General features: G+C 38.6%; 1 protein-coding gene across 4 annotated transcripts in view; it reads left to right on the top strand.

The window, feature by feature from the left end:
• LOC127419119 (regulator of G-protein signaling 20-like) overlaps window positions 1-20,835 on the top strand; it is a 69,938-nt gene that overhangs the window by 14,688 nt on the left and 34,415 nt on the right. For 3 of the 4 annotated variants that reach the window (XM_051660258.1, XM_051660257.1, XM_051660261.1), the window contains exon 2: window positions 4,026-4,136. The exons of the other annotated variant lie outside the window; for it this stretch is intronic. In XM_051660258.1, coding sequence (XP_051516218.1) covers window positions 4,055-4,136 — 82 coding nt within the window. In that variant the 5' untranslated portion in view covers window positions 4,026-4,054. The remainder of the gene's footprint in view (window positions 1-4,025; window positions 4,137-20,835) is intronic. 4 annotated transcript variants of the gene reach the window in all.

Below are 20,835 nucleotides of genomic sequence, written 5' to 3'. Positions count from 1 at the left end.
AGTTGCATTGTTATAAACATGGAGCCTAATGGTTAAAGATCTAAGATCAAACTGAAAAGATCTAAGATCAAACTGTTGTAGTTTCAAATTACACAAGGTCCAATAAAAGAAGTAAGAAATATCACCATTGAACCCTTGGATTCTCTAGTGGACTGTACCTTTATTTAATGTAGTCTCTTTGAATAAAAGTGTCAGCTAAATGACAAATTAGTTATAGTAAGAGTGCACATTTAAGATCACATGCAGATTTTGTTCAGTGGGTCATAGATTGACATATAGATGTGCATCTGTGAACTGATGGTGGCACAGCAATGTTCGAATGGCGGCTGATTGAACATCAGGATTTTGTCATGATTCGCAGGCGAGTTTTGGCAGATCTTTAACGCAACAGCTATGGGACACAAGTTTGAAGTTACGCATGGGGACGGAGTAAAGCTCTGTATTGGTTAAACTGGAGTACTTGCTCTTACTGCAGATTTGAGTGCATTTCATATGTGTAATATTGTAATTTTGGAAATATAGAAATATGGTAATACAGTATGGACCTTAGTCACAGAAGACATCATATTTAATTTGAAAGACAGAAGTACAGTCAATAGGTTGGACTGTTGTTTTCCATGATGTCCCTAACTTTTAAAATATCTTTCCAAAAAATTTGCCAGTGGGCAAAATAAGTCATATCAACTCAAAACATTGGTTGTGAAAACATCGTGGTTACTAGTGTAACCAACGTTCCCTGATGGAGGGAACGAGACATTGTGTCGATGTAGTAACACTAGGGGTCACACTTGGGAGCCCGAGACACCTCTGGTCTTTGATAAAAGGCCAATGAAAATTGGCGAGTGGTATTTGCATGCCAATCCCCCGGACATACGGGTATAAAAGGAGCTGGTATGCAACCACTCATTCAGGTTTTATGCTGAGGAGCCGTTATAAGGTCCGGCCATTTCAGCGGGTAGTTCAGCGTTGTGGCAGGAGGGACACAACGTCTCGTTCCCTCCATCAGGGAACGGAGGTTACACAAGTAACCACGACGTTCCGTATCTTTCACTCACTCGACGTTGTGTCGATGTAGTGACACTAGGGGTCCCTATACGAAACGCCACAATTGGCTGAACTGTATTACGTGAACTGGCGGTGTGCGGTGGGCAGACTACTGTGTACCTCATAGCAGCACACCAGGTCGACACGTAACCTCCCCCAACATATTTATGAGTGCCGAACGGCCCTTTTTGGGGACAAGTCGACTACCCAAAAGATAGAGACCGGCTTTAACCCAGTCGTGGCCTCTTTTCCCCTTCTTTTTTTCCACTCCCTAAAAAAGAAGGGGGATTATCCGACTGGGCCGCCAGGTCTAGTCGGGGGGTGTCCCTCCAAAGGGGAAGACACCGCGGAGACCACACCTCACCCAAAGAGAGGGGGGGATATTTAAGTGGAAAAATACGTCACATGGTCTTTCCAACCATGTGGGGAGTCTTCAAGGTAGATCCTGCCCAATGGGGGAGGAGTTACTACAAATATGGAGACTGGGGCAGAGGGGCTCTGCCCAAGGAAGACGCAGTTTGCCAACAGGGAAACGAATTAGCGGAAGATATATAATCGCATGGGGTTAGCCTTACAGGGAACCGCCACATGCGTAGCACCTACCCCAGAACAGGGCTCTTAGTTAGTGCGTGTACTGGGCCGGCAGTGAGTCTCTCCGAAAACTCGACTGCCACAGGGCTTGGAGGAAATCAACCAGGGAACAAAGTTTATGAACAGTACTGGGAATTAATGGCGCACGTCTTCAGCTCCAAGGGAGGTGGAAAGCGCTATGTGCAAGCGATACACCCAGCCAGCTTTCCCGGGCTTATCCGCTTGTGTTGCGTGCCACTACCTGGGACGAAACCGGTTCCACCTGGAGGTTGTAGAACCTTGCACAGGTGTTGGGTGTTGCCCAGCCCGCTGCTCTGCAAATGTCTGTTAGAGAGGCACCCCTGTCCAGGGCCCAGGGAGCCGCTACACCCCTGGTAGAATGGGCTTGTAGACCTACCGGGGGCGGCATGTCCTAGGCGACATATGCCATAGTTATGGCATCAATGAGCCAGTGGGCGATCCTCTGCTTGGAGACAGCGCTTCCTTTCCGCTGTGCACCAAAGCAGACAAAGAGCTGCTCAGAGATTCTAAAGCTCTGCGTGTGATCCAAATAGATGCATAAAGCGTGCACCGGACACAGCGACAACAGGGCTGGGTCTGCTTCCTCCTGGGGCAGCGCTTTAGCCGTCAGGGATGACGTGAGCCTACGGGGCTTGGACGGGAGTTTAGGGCGTCCACGCCAGGTGGCGGCGCTCTGTGGGCATAGGTGCACCGCGAGCGCCTATATCCACCGGGGGATTGCCAAATAGCCCTTGGCCGCCCCACCATCGAGGGTAGTGAGGGCGGGGAAGCTGAAAAGATCGGGACCGGGCAGTAAAAAGTGCCTCCTGCGACCTTGTCAGCTCTTCATGCACTTCCGGGAAGAAAGGAATGGGGGCGGGGCGTGGCTTTGAACCAATCACTGAGCCGTGAGGGTTCAGGGAAGAGCAGTGAGTTCCACTCTAGCCAACGCTCGCGGCTGCCCGGGAAAGCATGTCGTCATCTCCGCGTCAGCCTGTGACTGGGCAATCGTCCCCGAAGGGAGGAGCCCAGCTGAGGCTTCCGACTGGACGAGCCCGCTCTCCGATGCTGCGCTCGAGAGCTCATCACTTTCGCGGGCTCCGAATAAGAGGTCGAACTCGCCGTGAGACGAGCCGGTGGACTCATCCGGAAGCCCGATCGGGGCAGACGAGCATGCTGGGGAATGGGAGGTCCGCGGGGGGATACCCGGTGGAGGCGGTCCCATTGGGGTCCCCAAATCGCCCCAGTGCTAGCCGCGCTGGCCTCATACCCATGGGTAAGGACCGAGCGGAGCCTCTGGGGTGGCTTGCTTTCTTATGAAGGCGAGCCGCGACCGCAACGTTGCCATGGACATATTCTCGCAATGAGAACATGACCATCCATGAACGCTGTCTCCGTGTGAGCAGTGCCCAGACACAAAAGACAGTGATCGTGACCGTCAGAAGGCGAGAGATAACGAGCTCAACCAGGAATAACACACAATCGGAAAAGCATCTTTAGAAAGACTCGTCTTTAAAAAGACGTTCCGTGTGTGCCGCTCTTTTAGAGAAATATACTCTTTTAGAGAAATATACTCTTTTATTTCTGCCAAAGCGCCCAGGGGCATTCTCTGCAGTGCACCAGTGCAGAGGGTGGAGAAGCCGCTGAAATGCGCCGTCAGATCCAGCAGAGGTGAATGTACAGTAGTATTCAGCTCAGTGAGCATGACCGTTCGGCTCCGAAGAGAAAATCTGAATGAGTGGTTGCATACCAGCTCCTTTTATACCCGTATGTCCGGGGAAGTGGCATGCAAATACCACTTGCCAATTTTCATTGGCCTTTTATCAAAGACCAGAGGTGTCTCAGGCTCCCAAGAGTGACCCCTAGTGTCACTACATAGACACAATGTCGAGTGAGTGACAGATAGGGAACTAGATGTGACTGAAGACATTAAATCTGTTCAACCTATTGAACAGTACTCCTGTCCTTCACAACCTTGTTTTTGTTTGTGTCAAATTAAACATGCTTTCAACCCTGAATAGGGTCTGTAGCACAAAATGCGGGACAGCAAGTTTTAAAAGAGTTATGTCAGTTTATGAGTTTAAGTGTATAAAATATAATGTGAATTTTTTTTTACTGCTGTTTTTATTGTAATCTCTCCCTTAACTATTATAAAAACCCTAACATTTCACTTTCTAATGCCATTGGGTAATTTTAGCAGATGATTGAATTTAACATGCCTGACTAATATAAAGTCTCTCTCCTTTTCTTCCTCAACTTTCTCTCCCTATTTGTGTGTCTGTGTATGTGTGCATGTGTTTTATTGTTTCTTATATCTGCCTATGTCTCTGTTTGTGCATTCTTGTACATTCTCTCTCTGTGTGTGTGTGTGTGTGTTTGTGTGTATGAAGGAGAGGTCCGCGGCCTGCGGGGGGATGACATGCATGTGTCCAGGCATTTAACATCATTGAGGATTTTAAGACTAGTAGGCTGCCCTCCGCCAAGCCATGATGGACATTCTGGTAACTGGCTTTTCTCTCTTATTGGTGTTTGGGGTGTCTTGTGGTGGTTTATTTGTGTGTGTTTGTTGTGGTAATAGATTGAAGAGCCTTGATGCAGCCTGATCTCATTAATATACGTAGCTAGCTTTGTATGTTTGGATAAACACTAAAACGTACAATATGGACGTTTGAATGCATCTAAAACGTACTTTTTAAAAAAAAGTTTTTTTTACATATAACATAAAATATTGATTAATCCATTACAAATATATCTGAATACACAAATCGATCATAAATATATTTGTACATTTTTACTGTTTTATAGATATTTTAGATCCCTTAACCCTACCCCAACCTCTAAACATAACCACATTCCAACAATATAAAAACATGTAACAAGTAGATTAACGTACAGCAGCAATAATTTTTTATACAAAATATTCATTTATATATATATTTTACAGCCGCGAATCCCACACCTACACTACTGGTCAAAAGTTTTTAAACACTTGACCGAACTATTTCTCATGATCTTAAAAATCTTTTGATCTGAAGGCGTATGCTTAAATGTTTGAAATTAGTTTCGTAGACAAAAATATAATTGTGCCAACATATTTATTTATTTCATTACAAAGCTAAAATGTAATTAAAAAAATAAAAGTTTTTGAAATTGATGACTTGGACCAAATAATAAAGAAAAGCAGCCAATAAGTACCCAACATAGATGGGAACTCCTTCAATACTGTTTAAAAGTATCCCAGGGTGATACCTCAAGAAGTTGATTGAGAAAATGTCAAGAGTACATGTCTGCAAATTCTAGGCAAAGGGCGACTACTTTGAAGATGCTAAAATATAACAGAGTTTTAATTTATTTTGGATTTTGTTTAAACTTTTGACCAGTAGTGTACTCCTAAACCTAACCATAACCATTTATTAAGCATATAAAACACATAAAAGATCGGTCATGAGACACTTGACAGCCAATGAGCATTCGACATCACTGCCGTAAAACCACTGGTCAAAATGCTTGAGGTGGCAATTTTTTAATTTTGAAAATGAAACCAATGCTGTGTCCGAAATCGTTCACTCATTCGCTCATTCATTATTTCCTATACAGTGAATGGCAGTGAGTGCACTATATCTCAGCAGTGAGTTGAACGAAATGAGTGAGTGAATTCGGACAGTGACGTGTAAACCGAGCGTCGGAGCTCTGAGGCTGTCGCAGAAACAATGTCATAAATGAACTTTTCAAATACTCGGGCCTTACTTGTTATTCTTATTAAATAATATTTTAATACAATAAATATTCATTCTGTTTGTCATTTTAATATATTTGTTTATATATAAACACATTTTATCAAATGTACATTATTGTATTTATTTGTTATACTTTAATATCTTTAAACTCCAACACAAGCTGGGTAGTGTTTCTGGGCACATCATAAACAGCACCAAAGTTATCATAACCTATATGTTATAATCGAATGTACACTCGAAATAAGATTGCATTGTGGGTAAGAATGAGTGAACAAATGTAGGGAACGAGTTGTAGGGAATGAATTCGGACACTACTACAAAATGATCGACACCCAAAATAGTGCACTATATAGTGGATGGGGGCAGTTTCGGACACAGCTCTACCAACACGGGTTGACGGTTACGACAAACGCGACAGTGCTGCGGCGGATAGAGATGGACATCGTTGAATAAAAGGCTTGGATTTGGGTCTGTTCTTCACAGAAAGCAGTTGGAAAATTTGGATTATAGCTAACAAATGTATGGATTAATTTTATTATTGTTTTATGGTGCTTTTTGTGGTTTATTTTGCTTTTTTGGCATATTCTGAAAACTCCTTTTGTGTCCCATGGCAATCAAAAATAAAATTAAATGCTTAATAAATGATTAGATTATTACAGAGTTTTTATTCATTATTAACATTTTAAAGTGTCTTGGTTAAAGTGATATAATCCTTTAAAATGTTGTATATGGCTGCAGAAATCACACAGAACTGAATGAAACCATTAAAATGTCATATTATAATGTCAGCTGCGTTAAATAAATGTGATGGCATTTAACTAATCTAATTAATTATAAATTAAATGTAATTAACTGATTAATTCTAGGAATTATTGCATATTAATCAATTCAAACAGTACACGTAAACATTTGTATGTTTCTATATGTGTTAATATGTCAAATGATGATGTTTAGATGCTGTCAGTATGTCAGTATTGTACGTTTAAGTGTCAATGCAAATGTAAGAGAATGTTTGATTCAATTTGCTTGAACCAAACTTTACGGAAGAATACAAATTCTCAAGAGATCACGTTGCATCATGTGCGTTTAATCTCAAATGATGTCCTTAGATCCATATTTATTATTATTATTTTCTTATTTATTTATAAAGCTGATTATAATTATTACATATTATGCCTAAAACCTACCCCTTACAGAACACTTTTTGTGTCTTTAGCATAAAACAAGCCATTATTTATTTTATCAATTTTGTCCCAAAAATATCCAACCTATATTTTATATTTGTTGGTGGTTTAAAAAAAAAAAAGTTTAAAAACATACATGCATAAACGTCTACTTCTATATTTATGCTTAAAGGAATAGCTCGCCCAAAAAATTATTCTGTCATAATTTACTCACCACCGTGTTGCTCCAAACTCATATGACTCAAAAGGAGAAATTTAAATGAATATCCCATCTTTTCAATACAATTGCAGTTGATAGTGAATCTTAAAAGTTTAAATCTCAGCCAAAAGTATTGTAAAAGTAGTCCATGCAACTTGTCCGTCATATTCCAAGTCTTCTGAAGGCACATGAAAGGTTTTGGTGAGAAACAATTCAAAATTTTAGTGATTTGTCAGTGAAAAAATTGAGAGAAGTGCTATGAGAGAAGCTCGTTCACAATGGCTTGCATGTTCATGTTAGAACTTACATTGTTTAGTGCTCAAAACAATGCAAGTTCTTGCGAGAACGTGTGTCACTTTGCAAGAGCTTCTCATAAATGTGCAACTTTCACTGAAAACAAAGACTGTTGGTAAGCCTGAAAGATGGCAAAAGAGTCCGATGAGGAGAGCAGCGGAGGGAGTTAGTGATAAGTCACATGATTCATAGACAGTCAGCCATGGCATCTGGATAAAGTTAGAGGAAAGCAAGATTTAGATCTAAAAACAGACAAGCGGACAGACATTCATTCTGCTTGTGTGTGTGTGGAAGGGAAACTTACACACACGAGTTTTCTCTCGTCTTTATGAGCAAAGTTCCCAACTCACTCATATCTCCAGCAGTTTGTATAGCTGCATATCTTTATAACTTCACCCAGCCCCATAGACTACAGCTGCCCGTCAGTTTGAGTCATATATTTAGATATAAACCCAAACATCACTGCATGTTCTCTATATCCCCCTCCCCTCCCCCTCTACTGCGTTCAGTTTCTTGCCCTCGGGAGGTCCCAGAGTTTCTCACGCTTGATGCCAGGTCGGGGGTGTTCTGAGTTTATGGCTGCTATGTTACTACTCACAAGCCTGTTGATTTTGTTATTGCATTTAGAAAAGCAGTGGCTGAGTCTTCTATGAGAACTTTATAACCTTTTTTCCTATTTAAAGGGGTGGCAAAGTGGTTTAAGATCTGGGCTGGTAACCAGAAGGCTGTAGGTTCAAATCCCACAAGAGCTGATCCATCAGCGTGATTATGGTGGTGTCCTTCTGAGTGAAAACGTGGCACTATTGTATTTTCTCCAGTGAATGTTTCCAGCTGTTGCAGAGCAGTTCGCAATCATTAAGCTATATCGGAAATTTATGACAAGCGATTATTAATGATCAGCTGTTGAGGATGATGATATAGTGTTGATGAAATAGAACAATGTTTACTTTTAATTGTTTATGTTGTAATACGTTGTAGGAGTGCACATTTTATTTCCCTTGTCTGTTTGAATGAGCAGCTGGAAAAAGTGAAGCGGATACACTTCAAAATAAGAGTCCCATGTGTATTTCAGCCTTTAAAGTTAAAAGTTCTGCGCTATGAATCAAATCTTTTTCTTTTTTTTCTTTCTGGTTATTGGTATTTTGGTTGGACCATAAACTGCATCTGGAATTTAATTAAATTTGGACTCTTGTAGCCTCTGTCTGGCCCTCCCCATCACAGGAAGGAAAGACTAAAGGCCAAAGTATACTTTGCGCGTCCCCGTTGCGGATCGCTCCGCACACAGTGATAGTATGTGTGACGTAAATTTCGTCATAAGTATTTTAAACTTGCATATAGCCTACCCTGTTGAATGTGTGCCCCTTTTTGTTTAAGTAAGAGTCTGATACATGATTTATTTTGACATTGTGTGGGTTTGTTTTTGGTATGGGGATATGTTATTAATTTTATTTGTTCAGGTCTTGAAAAGGTCTTAAAAAGTCTTAAATTTGATTTTAAAAACTCTGCAGCAACCCTGTAAAAGCATTCTAAGCCATGAACCAAACCAACCAGCTCTGAGGTGAACCACAACATTACAAACTTTGATTTGAACCAAATTTTTTTGGAAATCAGGCAAAACAATCAGGCAAAACAAACAAAGTACAAGACTGTGTACATAACATGTTTAATGAGGGAATGAACTGCAATGAAACTAAGCATTGTGAATGGTGTAATCTAAATAGAAATGATGGAAATATATACAAATATTGATTTTAAATTATTGATTATAACTATAGAAACAATATAGTTAAAAATAATAGGATTTTACTTCCAAAAACAGACTGGTGCTTTCTATTCAGCAAATGGTGTCCAGTTATTATCACAGTCTACATTCACACTAACACATTTTCATTTGAAAACTTTGACTTTTTAGTTTTCTACCATCATCTTTTTTTCAAAGTATATGCCACTAGCATTCTCTGTTTTCGTTGCCTGTTCCAGTGTGGATAATTTGTGTGAAACTAAGTCCAAACAAAAACTCAGTCAAATAAAATAATGAGTCAAGAAAGAGATCTCTTTTAAATCTCTTACAAATAAACCATGAATATTACTTTCTGGTTATGTATCCCTGTGAAAGTGAAAACGAAAACTCAAGTCGAGGTTGCGGTATACAGTATTACGTATTCCATGCACACAGAAACCCCAGACCGTGTCACCTATACCATTTGATATCAAATAAATGTAGCCTATATTAGATAAAATATTATATATACTATATAATAAAATATAAAATAATTTATAATATTATATATAGGCCTATATTTTTTTTTCACAATATGTATAATAATATTTTTTCTTCATAAATTACAAACCCGACCCGAACCTGAAGTTATACTTAAAAACTGACCCAAACCGAGGTTGAAATTTGATGATTGTCATGTCCTGTCGGGCTTGGTTCGGGTAGTAGACCTCTACCTCATGCTTCACCAAATGGAACTGCAAGAATAATAATTGTTTAAACAGGTTTCCCAAACACTGCATTCAATAAATTAAAAAAATTTCCAGTAACACTTTACAATAAGGTTCCATTCGTTAACATTAGTTAATGTATTAGGGATCATGAACTAACAATTAACAATATATATATTTTTTTACAACATTTATTAACTTTGTTAATGCTAGTTAATAAAAATACAATTGTTCATTGTTAGTTCATGGTGCATTAACTAATGTTAACAAATACAACTTTTGATTTAAACAATTTATTATTATATGTTGAAATCAACATTAACTAAGGTTAATAAATGCTTAATAAGTATTTGTAACAATTCAAGGATGGCAAAGGAGTAATCTGGGACCAGCTTGACACAACACGTAGACATTTAGGGTGCTTTCACACTGGCAGTTTAGTTCGAAACACAGCACGGTTCGCATGAAAAATTGGTAATGTGAAAGCTGTCATGCTGTCACCACGATACCGAACCCGAGACTACCTGTAGGAGGTGGTCTGAGTTCGGTTGCAATGGAGCTGTAGCGCGATTCGCATGAATGTGAAAGCAACTCGGACTCGGGTGCACACTCGTTCAGGAAGTAAAGTAACCTGCGCATGCCTTTTAACCAATGACGACATCTATCTATCTATCTATACACCTTATAAATACTTTATATAAATATTAGGTTATAAATGTAGGGTATAATAGGAGATGACAGTGGCGATAACTTCACCTTGGACACGAGCGTGAGTAAGCGTGCAGTGTAAACAAAGATGCAAATGAATTCCTTGCAGCTGTCTCCTCAAAAAACGCCGTTTGCGAGCAGCAGCAATCTGCCTTCCCCTGGACATCTGATGAGTTACGCCATGAAGCGCACATATACACAGTTTTCGTTCACTCTGCTGTGCATTATGGCACCAAAATAACAAAAAAACAAAAAGTATGATGAGTCGCGTTGTGTTCTCCATGCGTGTTTGTGATGAAGTAAGATGAACGAAAAAGGACCTGGGTTCGATAGAATCAAGTGAGTGTGAAACCAGACCAAAGCTGCTGGGGGCACCGGGAACAATCACACTCGGAATCGGACCACAGCAAACGTGCCCAGTGTGAAAGCCCCCTTATTGTACATACACTTTTCAGTGTCTCACAATAAGGCTTTTCAGCCATAACATTCAACGCATGTGCTGCTTTTCAACAGCCACGTTCAACATGACGTCACACACAACCACATCAACACGCGTCTCTCTCTCCCCGTCAGCTGCTGTCTCCTCTCTTCAAATACTTCCACCGCCCCTCACTGGAACGCGAGACCGGTGTGGCAGCACACAGGTGGAATTCATTCACCACTTATCTTCCCGGCCTCGCTCTGCCCAGATACCGCTCGGCCCCGCCCTGCTTGCCACAGTATTGTTCATTGTTAGTTAACGAATGTTGTTAATTAATGTTAACAAAGTGAACCTTATTGTAAAATGTTACCAAATTTCCTTTTTCAATACATTAGTGATATCAGAGTTAATTTTCTGTGACCGAATCTGTTGTTGGGTGTGGATAAAGTGTGAGCTAGCAAGGTTAGCTCAGTTGGCTAACTGTTTCTTCTCTGCTGGCAGTACAGAAGATGACTGGGCATCTTCTGTGTATGCCACAGGTAGGGTGGAGACGTTGAGATTAAGGCTTCATCTTCATTTTGAGCATTTTTGCTCAGCCTCATTCTTTAATCCCTAAATGTAACATTTTGTGTTGATCTGCACTAGTCTGGATGTTTTAAGAAATAGCTTGAAAGTCAATAGTTGAGTGACTGAGCCAAAGAGAAGCTACAGTTGGAGCTCAGTGTTGCTTTTAAGGGCTGATATTTGTGTTTCGCCTTTGATTTAAAGCCAAAGTGTGGTCAGTTCCTGGTGGGCCATTGCTCTGCTGTGGTTCTATAGCAAAACCACTTCCTCTACTTGTTTCTTTGAGGCAACTCCCTGTGTTTCTAACTCTTACTTTCATGGACCACTAATGCTAATAATTTCTGTTTCTTCCACTCTCTCATCCTTCCTGAGCCTTTTTGTTTATACCTGAAACGTTTTCCTGGATTGGTTTACCACTAACCACAGCACCATCAGCCTAACTGAATTTCAATTCACTTCACATGTTCATCCTATATGTAGCTGCTGTTACATTTACTCCATATCACATTTGTTAAAGGAGAATTCATAATTCTTTCTTGTCACAGAGACAATATTGTAATTTTCTCTCTTTCAAGTGGGCATACCTGTAAATCTTTAAAAGTGACTCATTACTCTTGTTGTGAAAAAGGGGAAAATAGAGGTAAAGATAGGGCTGTCACGATTATGAAATCTGGCTGACGATTAACTGTCAAACAAATAATTGTGATAATGATGATTAATTGTCTGTTTTGGGGCTATGATGATGAATTGTCTCTTTAAGGGCTTTCATAATTAATTGATATATAAATCATCATATTTCTTAAGGTGAATGTGTGCTTCATAATTTAAGAAGTCATTTTTACATATTTAACTTCAAATATGTAAATCAAGTAATAAAGTAGGGATATACAGTTTCCTTTTAATGCTTTAAAACTTTAAAAGGCTTTAAAAACTTGTGAAGAAAAATTATGCTTCAAATATTAAAATATTTCTTAATACTTCAAATATGTCTCTGTTTTTGGTCAACTTTAGATTTTGTCAGTTTTACATCTACACAGTTGTTCGTGGAACAAAAATATATATTAAATATTTTATTAAAAAAAGTGTGTGTGTGTATATATATATATATATATATATATATATATATATATATATATATATATATATATAATTATTATTATTATTATTATTATATTGTATTATATTATATTATAGTATGCACTGGTAAAATAATTCTGTCCTAATTTCTTCACTTTCACATGTTATTTTAATGCTCCTTGATTAAACCCATAAGCCCTTATTTCTCATGAAGCAAAACATTTGAGATTTCGTATGATCATTTTATCACTCCACAGAAATAGAGTAAGCGTTTGGCTCCTCCTCTGTGTCACTGTGTGTATGGACACACTATGACCAGTAATATTTACCATTAGATGATGGTTTAAAGTGAAGCTGGTGCACTATGCATTCACTATCAAAGTTTATATTTCTTCATTTATATTTTCGTGGGAGTTTGGCCCAAGACTCTGCTGATGGCGTGCGCATCAGAGCACTTGAGGAGCATTTCACACACTCTTCCAGATGGAGCTGCTCTGGTTGACATACATGTTGCGGGTCAGTGACGCTCGGAGGTCAACTGAATGACACACAAACGTGCCGTTGATGGCATTTATATGTTCACTTAAAATTCCCTTATACTGTATGTGCATTAAACTTTGATTGAAATTTAAAGTGCACAATAATAGCGGTTATCACAAAGAATTGCAGTTAGATCAAATAACCACGATCAGACGATTATTTAATAATTGCGACAATCCTAGGTAAAGTGTGTCATATTTGTGTTAACAGCTAGAGGTCTGAACGGGCAGTTGAAGGCCGAACCCAGCCCACATCTGAGACCGTGTCAGCTGACACAGCTGGTTCTGTCAAATTTTAACATGACATTGTGTCTAAAAAATGTGGTGGTCCTGTGCGAGAGGCTAAAAGACAGTGAGATGTGGTGCAGCAGTTAAAGTTGTGCAACCAGTGCTTTCACATAGAAAATGCATGTTTGGTGTAAACTAGCATTTCTGTGAGTGAGAGTGCATCTGTATGTTAAAATAAAAAAAAGTAATATTATAATTAAATAAATGTAGACTGTATTAGTTTAAATATTATATATAATATTTTCAAAACATTTATAATAATTATTATTTTTACAAACCTGAGCCGAACCTGAAGTTATACTTAAAACTTACCCAAACCCAGTCTTAAACCTGACAATTTGTCATGTCCTGTCGGCTTTGGTCCGGTAGTAGCCCTCTACCACAAGCTTCAACAAATGGAATCGCAATTATAATAGTTGTTTTAAATAGGTTTCCTGAACACTTTCCCATCTGCCAAATATATAGTCCCACCTCAAACGCACGCCATTGGTTGAGTCAGTTGTGCTGTGTCGGGCTGGTTGGGCTGCTCAAACAAACAGAGAAATGTTTTGATGCCGCCACAGTGTTTACACTTTTTGTGGAAAGCAACCTATAAATTTTGACTTTTCTGTCCATTAAGATGGGATAGGAGAAAGTATTTTTACACTGAAAAAATTACAGACTTGAGCTTTAAGCTTCAATCATATAGTTGTAAAACATGACACAAAATTAACTCTATGGAGTAGAGATTCCTAAAAATTCCCTGCACTGACATCAGAGCTTATCCCTTGTCTCCTGTATGGGGAGTCTTGTCTCCAGCCCTTTTGTAAGTGGAGACAGTGAGGATTGGCAAGGATTAGGGAAACCCCTTCTGATGCCGGAACGCTCCCAGGCTTTTGGAGGTGCTGCATTTTCAAAGAGGGCCATGTAAGAGACCTTGAAGCCCAGACAGTTTGAGAAGCTTCAGGAATAATACATTTAATGCCGGCTATATTACTGCAGTACACAAAAAAACATGAGGTGGCATGTCAAGAGTTCGCCTGCTTTTGATGGGCTGGAAAGAACACACAAGAATTCCAACATGCACATAGTTCTCATTTGAAACTTCCAATAGATTTCCCAGTAGGATGTTGAAATACTGTTACAGGGGAATTACGTAACTCAACACTTGTGCCAATTTAGAGCATGGTATTTTTGCATAAAAACCTATGTCTTATTCAACTACCACCCACAATCCAGCTTGATATGGCTTTAAATGCACTGGAATAGCTCTGCGGCATGAGTATTGAAATTAAGTCACTGAGCATGTTTCAATGCACACGAGTACGCTGATAACTACCAAAAATCAGCTTATTCAATAAAATTAGACAACGCAAGAAAATCGCGTTTACAAGAGACTTTCATCACATTAACATCACATTATTCTCTGCTTAAGACGTCAAACAGGTATGCGCACAACAATTGCACACATTGGATAAGCCGGTAAGATCGCCGGTAAAGGTATTTACATGTAGAGCAAAATCAGAGTAATTGCCAAAAATGTGTTGATTGGTTTGTACTTAAACCAATTATGACCTAAACCCGATAAAGGAAATCTGTTAAAGCCATTTACATGACCTTACATATTGTTTGGCTTATTAAACATTATCGATTAGATCATGCATGTGAATGCACTGACTGTCATTTCTTTCTATGCAAATGAGGCTTATTATAATTGTGCTGTATATTATAAAGTCAGTGCTGTTTGCCTGCTGTAATTAATGTTGTGCTAATATTGTCCGTGGAAAGTAGGTGGTAAACAGAATTTTATTTAAAGAGATGTTTGTGTACATTTTGTAGTAATCATCATGGCAGCACTAATTAATTAAGTGATGATTGCACTGTGGAAATTGTGTTCCACACTCATTTTTGGGTGTGTTTGCGATGTAACCTGATTTACGTAGTTCTTTTAATTAATCAGGTGCTAAATCAATTCAGACAGCATGTACAAATAAATGACGCTGTCAGTGGGTGCAATTTATCCATTCTTCGTGAGTTCCCCCCTCTGTCTTATTAAAAATGGGTGGATCTGGGAAAGACTCCATTATTCGTAATGATGAGAACTTCCTCCTGTGGAATTCTAATAACACCACATTCGTTATTCATTTGCCAGATCATATACTCAAGACTTGTTTAAAAACAATTCTATAATTAGCATACAGCTGTATATTTGAAGTTACAGTTCACATCTGCTCTATTATCGTCAGGGGTTACGACCTTTTTATGATCCCCAATGAGCAGGGACTGTTTTATTAACTCAGAGAGGAAGCTGGCACATCACACTGGCTCTTTCTATGGGCACAGGGCTGCTTCTGCTTTTTGATGTCCAGTAGGTCTTGAGGTGGCGCGTGTTAACTCAGAAATCACTCAAGTGTCATGTGTCAACTCAGTGTTATTGGCAAACACTGGCATGACAAAAACCTCAGATTCTCTTCACATGAACTTATGTAAATTGCGGGAAAGTTTCTCAAATAGAGAGTCATGATCTCAGGTCAGTCTGGCATATCTAGGGACCAGAAAATCAAAGACTGGGGGGTGGGTTCTTTTGACTTGGACCAGTAGGCAATCACCTAGAACACCCTAGTAATGCACTAGCAACCACTCAGAAAACCTTAGAAACCAACCCTGGCACCCAAAAAACCCTAGCATCACAGCAGCAAGTTTTGCATGGGCAAGCAACAAAAAAGTTCCAGAAATCTATTTATTATCTAGATGTACATATGTTTACTACTCATAGTAGTTTTCATTTATTTTCATTACCAGAAATGCATGTTGCCTAATTTGTTTGCCATTATGTTGGTGTCCCAACTGAACACAACTCGGCTAAGCATTCTTCTCTAAAGGTGAACTTGAGATTACAAAATCTTCACCAGAAGCGACGGAGGCTTGCACATTGCTTGCACGTTAACAAATAACTTGCTCATTTGGCTGTGTTGAGTGTGGGCGTGTTATCTGATGTGTGGGCACGTGGGATTGTACACATATGTTAGTGTGAGCAGTTGTATTGGCATTCTCATTGTTTGTCAGGACTGATGCCTATCTCTGGTGTAGTGCTGGTTGTTTGGTTTGATCTGGTTTGAAGTAAGCTGGTAGAAAGAGGAAGAGATGGCAGCTGACTCATTAGGTTTCAAGCTCCCTGTGCCACTTACAACATCTAAAGAGTTACAAAACTTCCTCTCTCTCTCTCTCTCTCTCTCTCTCTCTCTCTCTCTCTCTCTCTGACTGTCACTTGAGCTGTGCAGGACGTTGCATGGTAAATAGAGACATTGAAGGTTAAATAATACTGAAAGAAGGTCTTAAAAGGTTAGTTCACCCAAAAATGAAAATTCACACACATCCAAACCAGTAACACTCTCTTCTGTGGAACACTAAAAGAGATGTTAAAATCAAAATGTTAGCATTTCCATTCTATGGAAAAAGACACAATAAGAGTGAATGGTGACTGAGGGTGTCAATTCTTAACATTCAGCATAACATCTCCTTTTGTGTTCCATGAAAGAAAGAACGTCATACAGGTTTGGAACAATATTTGGATGAGTAAATTAAGACAGAACTAGCTCGAACACCCTAGAAATGCACTAGTGACCATAGTGACCAACTGGGGATATGAGGAACAACTAAAGGACAAATAGAGCAACCCTAATAGCCTGTTTTAAATGGAATTCACCAAGTAAAAGTTACTTAACGTTAAAACAGTCAGGACATTGTTGAAAATTATTAACAGGAAAGCCAAATCTACAAAAGAAAGAAATGTTCTGAAAAGTTGCATGTATTTCATAACATGCATTAGCCTGTAATCTAATATGACAGCTGTTCGGTAAAGAACATTAACCAATTACAGTTCCAATTGAAAAAAAACAAATCAGCTAGGATAGGAAAAAGAGAAATGTGAGAAATGTACAATAAACCTAATGTATTTTTCTTAACATGATGTGCACACAGAATAAAATATCGTTTAACCAGTTGAGCAGTCGGCACATCACTGATAATAGCCTTATTGATCAGCGGGGTAAAAAATATATATAAATGGCATACATAGCCTAAAATATTCATTTTCTAGGCTACTAACTCAGAGCATTCATTTTTTATGAACAAAATTAACATGTATTCATGGTCTGGTGAAAGATGGGACCTGACTCACCTGAGGCGATTATCCTGCACATGAAAAAGCCCCCTTGGCAGGAAAATAACTTGCAAGCATGCACAGATTTAAAGGAGACTCAAATGTGAAAACATCCATAGTGACTTGCAAAATCCGCTTCCTGCACCACCACCACTTCGGATTCCATAGCTTCTTTGCTCATCTTGCGAAAGTGCATTTTCCTGCATGTGTCGTGATTGAGAGAGGGAAGATGAATGCGAATAGCACACCAGAACTATTGTGACCCTAACCACAGGTGACTCCAGGGAGACTGACATTATCTCAGACATAATGCTGTTCTGTTGTGACATTAGGTGCCAGTCATGGAAGCAAAAACCAAATTCCAGCCCCAGTCTGTTCTAGGGTTGCAACGGTATGAGATTTTCACGGTACAATAACCGTCTCAGAAAATATCACGGTATCACGGTATACGGTATTACACAATTATTATTATCAGTTACAATGACCATTAAAGGAGTGAATGGTAAAGTTTTTTTTTTTGGTTGAACAAACACTTTATTATAATTGAAACTTGATACCATTTTTTTAAATTGAAGTGTGTAAAAAAGTCTCCCTTTTGAAAATAAATAAAATAAATAGAATAAATAAGAAAGCTAACAGAATTATAATAATAAACTGAATTATAAACATGATAAAAAAATAGCATGTAACTATAACATGTTATATAAATAAAGCATGTTAGTTTACATGTTAGCATAGCATGTTAAATTAACTACTAAATGAAATATAACATCAGCTGTGTGAGCTTTTAAAGTAATGTCCTATGATTATTAACAATTAACATGTACTGTAGGTGCACGACAGCGCAGCCAGACTGCTTCTGTCTGTACCTTTAACTACGTGGTTCTCACCATAGTAAAAACGTAACCTGTATTTAATGTTATCCTGGGTCGCATTTCCTTTTATGTTGCATAGTTTTGTTCATGGCTTTCAAGTACAAGGACATGCATCAAGTGACATTATTGTTGTTGTTGATGTCAACAACAAAATCTACAGGAAGTTTTCTCTCCCCACTTTTAAAAACTGAAGAGCATATTTACTTATATGAGCCCATTATTATCCCGTTTGTTTCCTAATTTCAAACATAATTCAAACAGAACATACATATTACACAGGAGGAAAGGCTCCACATTACCATGGTTAGGTCAGTGTAGCTAGTCTTAAATAATAGTAATAATTATAATAAATTATAGTATTTATGAAAAAATAAATACTAGCTGAAACACATCTTGAAACTTTAACTACAACTGCCACTGTTGATATAAAATGAGGTCTAATAGATTCTACCTATAGATTATTTCATATGAAACTATAACATTTTGTCAAAATATAACAGTTACTTTTACTCATGTCAAATCGTGAAACAATTTTGTAAAGGTGATGATGCATAATGAAAAATAATAGTGCATAGCACAGTGTTGCTCTTTTCCTCCTCAGTGCTGTTTGGCATGTCAGGGCTGCCTACTGTTTGAGAGGTTCGACTTGACTTCCTCCGTAACGCTTTAAACTAGAAAAGTCTCAATAGAATTGAAATTGGTCACATCAGTTTTGAGGTCTGCGCTCCGCAATATCGAGGGAAGCTCGGTTGTTGCACGCACGTGTCAGAGAGCTGAGTATATAATGATCGCGATCTGGTTCCGTTACACTCCTGTGAAAGTGCAGATGAGAAGCCTTTAACTGATTGCGAGATTATCAATAAATCTTCCTCGGCAGTCCTAAATAGGCTATCACTTGGGCGACCGCCTAAATTTCTTCAATGGGAGAACCATGTCATTGTTCTTTCCCTGCTGTCCGCGACCCAGTCCGAATAGACCTGCGACCCACCAGTTGAGAAACGCTGTTTTAACTCATACACACACACTCACTTATGTCAGACTCACTTCTCTCTGACATTTTCTCCGCTGCATGTGTGTGTGTGGCGCAAGCTGACGAGTCTGACAGGCAGACCATGAGGAAAGGAGATGCGCACGCGCAGGTGAGATTCTCTGTCCGGTTGCATTTTTTTTTTCTCAATACCGTAGTTATCTATGTACATGTACATTTTCATACTGTGGTATACCGTGAAACCGGTATACCGCTGCAACCCTAGTCTGTTCTATCTTTTCTCTGTTTTACGAACAATCATTTCACACAAAAATAAGTCAAGGTTCAGTCATGACAACTCTCGGAATGATTTAAGATGTTCATGTTGACATGTTGATAGGATTAGGTCTTGCTGCTGCTGCAGAGCAAGCACAAAGACTTGCTAGAACATACACAGACATACTTTGTAGCATGTGGACATGCTGCTGCTGCTGCATAATTAGTAGAGCTGGGTATTGCCAGCCACCTCATGATATGATATGCATTGCGATTAGGGGTATGCAGCGAAGCCGTTATCTGTATTTATATCTGTATCAGTTCATATGTCAAAATTAACTGTATCTGTCTCTGTATTTGGATAGAACCGGGAGTGGGTGGGGCTTAAAACTGAAGTGCATCAAAATTAAATGAAATGTCCATTTTTTAATGTTACTCTTACATTTATAGTTTCTATTAATAAAATATAAAATATGCCTTGTATGTGCCTTTTCGTAATAATAGACTGATAATAATAATAATAATAATAAATATTAATATTATTTATATTAATATTATTATACAATTATTATTATTTTTAAATATTATTTTATTCTTTTTTTATCAGATGAAGCTGAATTTGTAACATGTTGTTAACTGTAATTTCTTCTGGTATTTCTGATATTAATATCGGCATAAAACCATGAATTTTCATTTGTCTGCACATGTATAACAACATTATTCTGAAGGCAGGAGGTGTCAAGCAAAATGTGAAATGTCAAGCACACATTTTGCAGTTAATATTAAAAACAAATTCAAACATTAAAAGAAATGAAAATAAAATCAATAAAGCCTACAAACAGGTGAAAGTCCCGAATGTCTATAAGGAATTTTTATGATAGATCACCATTATTTAGTTCAATAATAATAATAATAATGTCAAATCTATATAGCGCCTTTTCAGAGTTCAAGAACACTTAACATTCTCAAATTTATCACAGTTTAAAGAGAAGAGGAAGAAGAAGAAAAAAGATGGAGCATGTTTCAGTTTCTTCGTTGTACATAAGGAGGAATATTCCTAATAGATGAAAACTCTATGGAGCATTTAAACCTTTATGGAGCATTTTAACATTTTCAGAATAAAGTCTTAACCAGATAATTACCTTAATCGCTAATGTGGATATAAATGTGGTCAACTTTAAGAGATGCCTAATCAATCTCCGACATGAAATCATCACTTCAGGTCAGGAATTTTACATTGCGCTCAGGTTTAGGCTATAAATGAATACATGGGAATCCCGTCTGAATCGTGTGATACATTAACAAATACACTTTCCACTTCTTGAAATGTCTATGATGCCGTATCTTAGTTAATGTGACACTTGACAAGCTCCTGACGTGCACAATTAACAGAGACTGCAAACTGGGTCAAGACCGCACCCATACGATCTGAAATCACGTGCACATTTTCATTCATAAGATTTACACTTTAGAAATATTGGC

The sequence above is a fragment of the Myxocyprinus asiaticus genome, chromosome 28 (assembly GCF_019703515.2).
Source record: "Myxocyprinus asiaticus isolate MX2 ecotype Aquarium Trade chromosome 28, UBuf_Myxa_2, whole genome shotgun sequence".
Classification (NCBI taxonomy): Eukaryota; Metazoa; Chordata; class Actinopteri; order Cypriniformes; family Catostomidae; genus Myxocyprinus; species Myxocyprinus asiaticus.
Note: the sequence above shows the minus strand (reverse complement) of the source record. Positions and strands in the feature narration are given on the sequence as shown.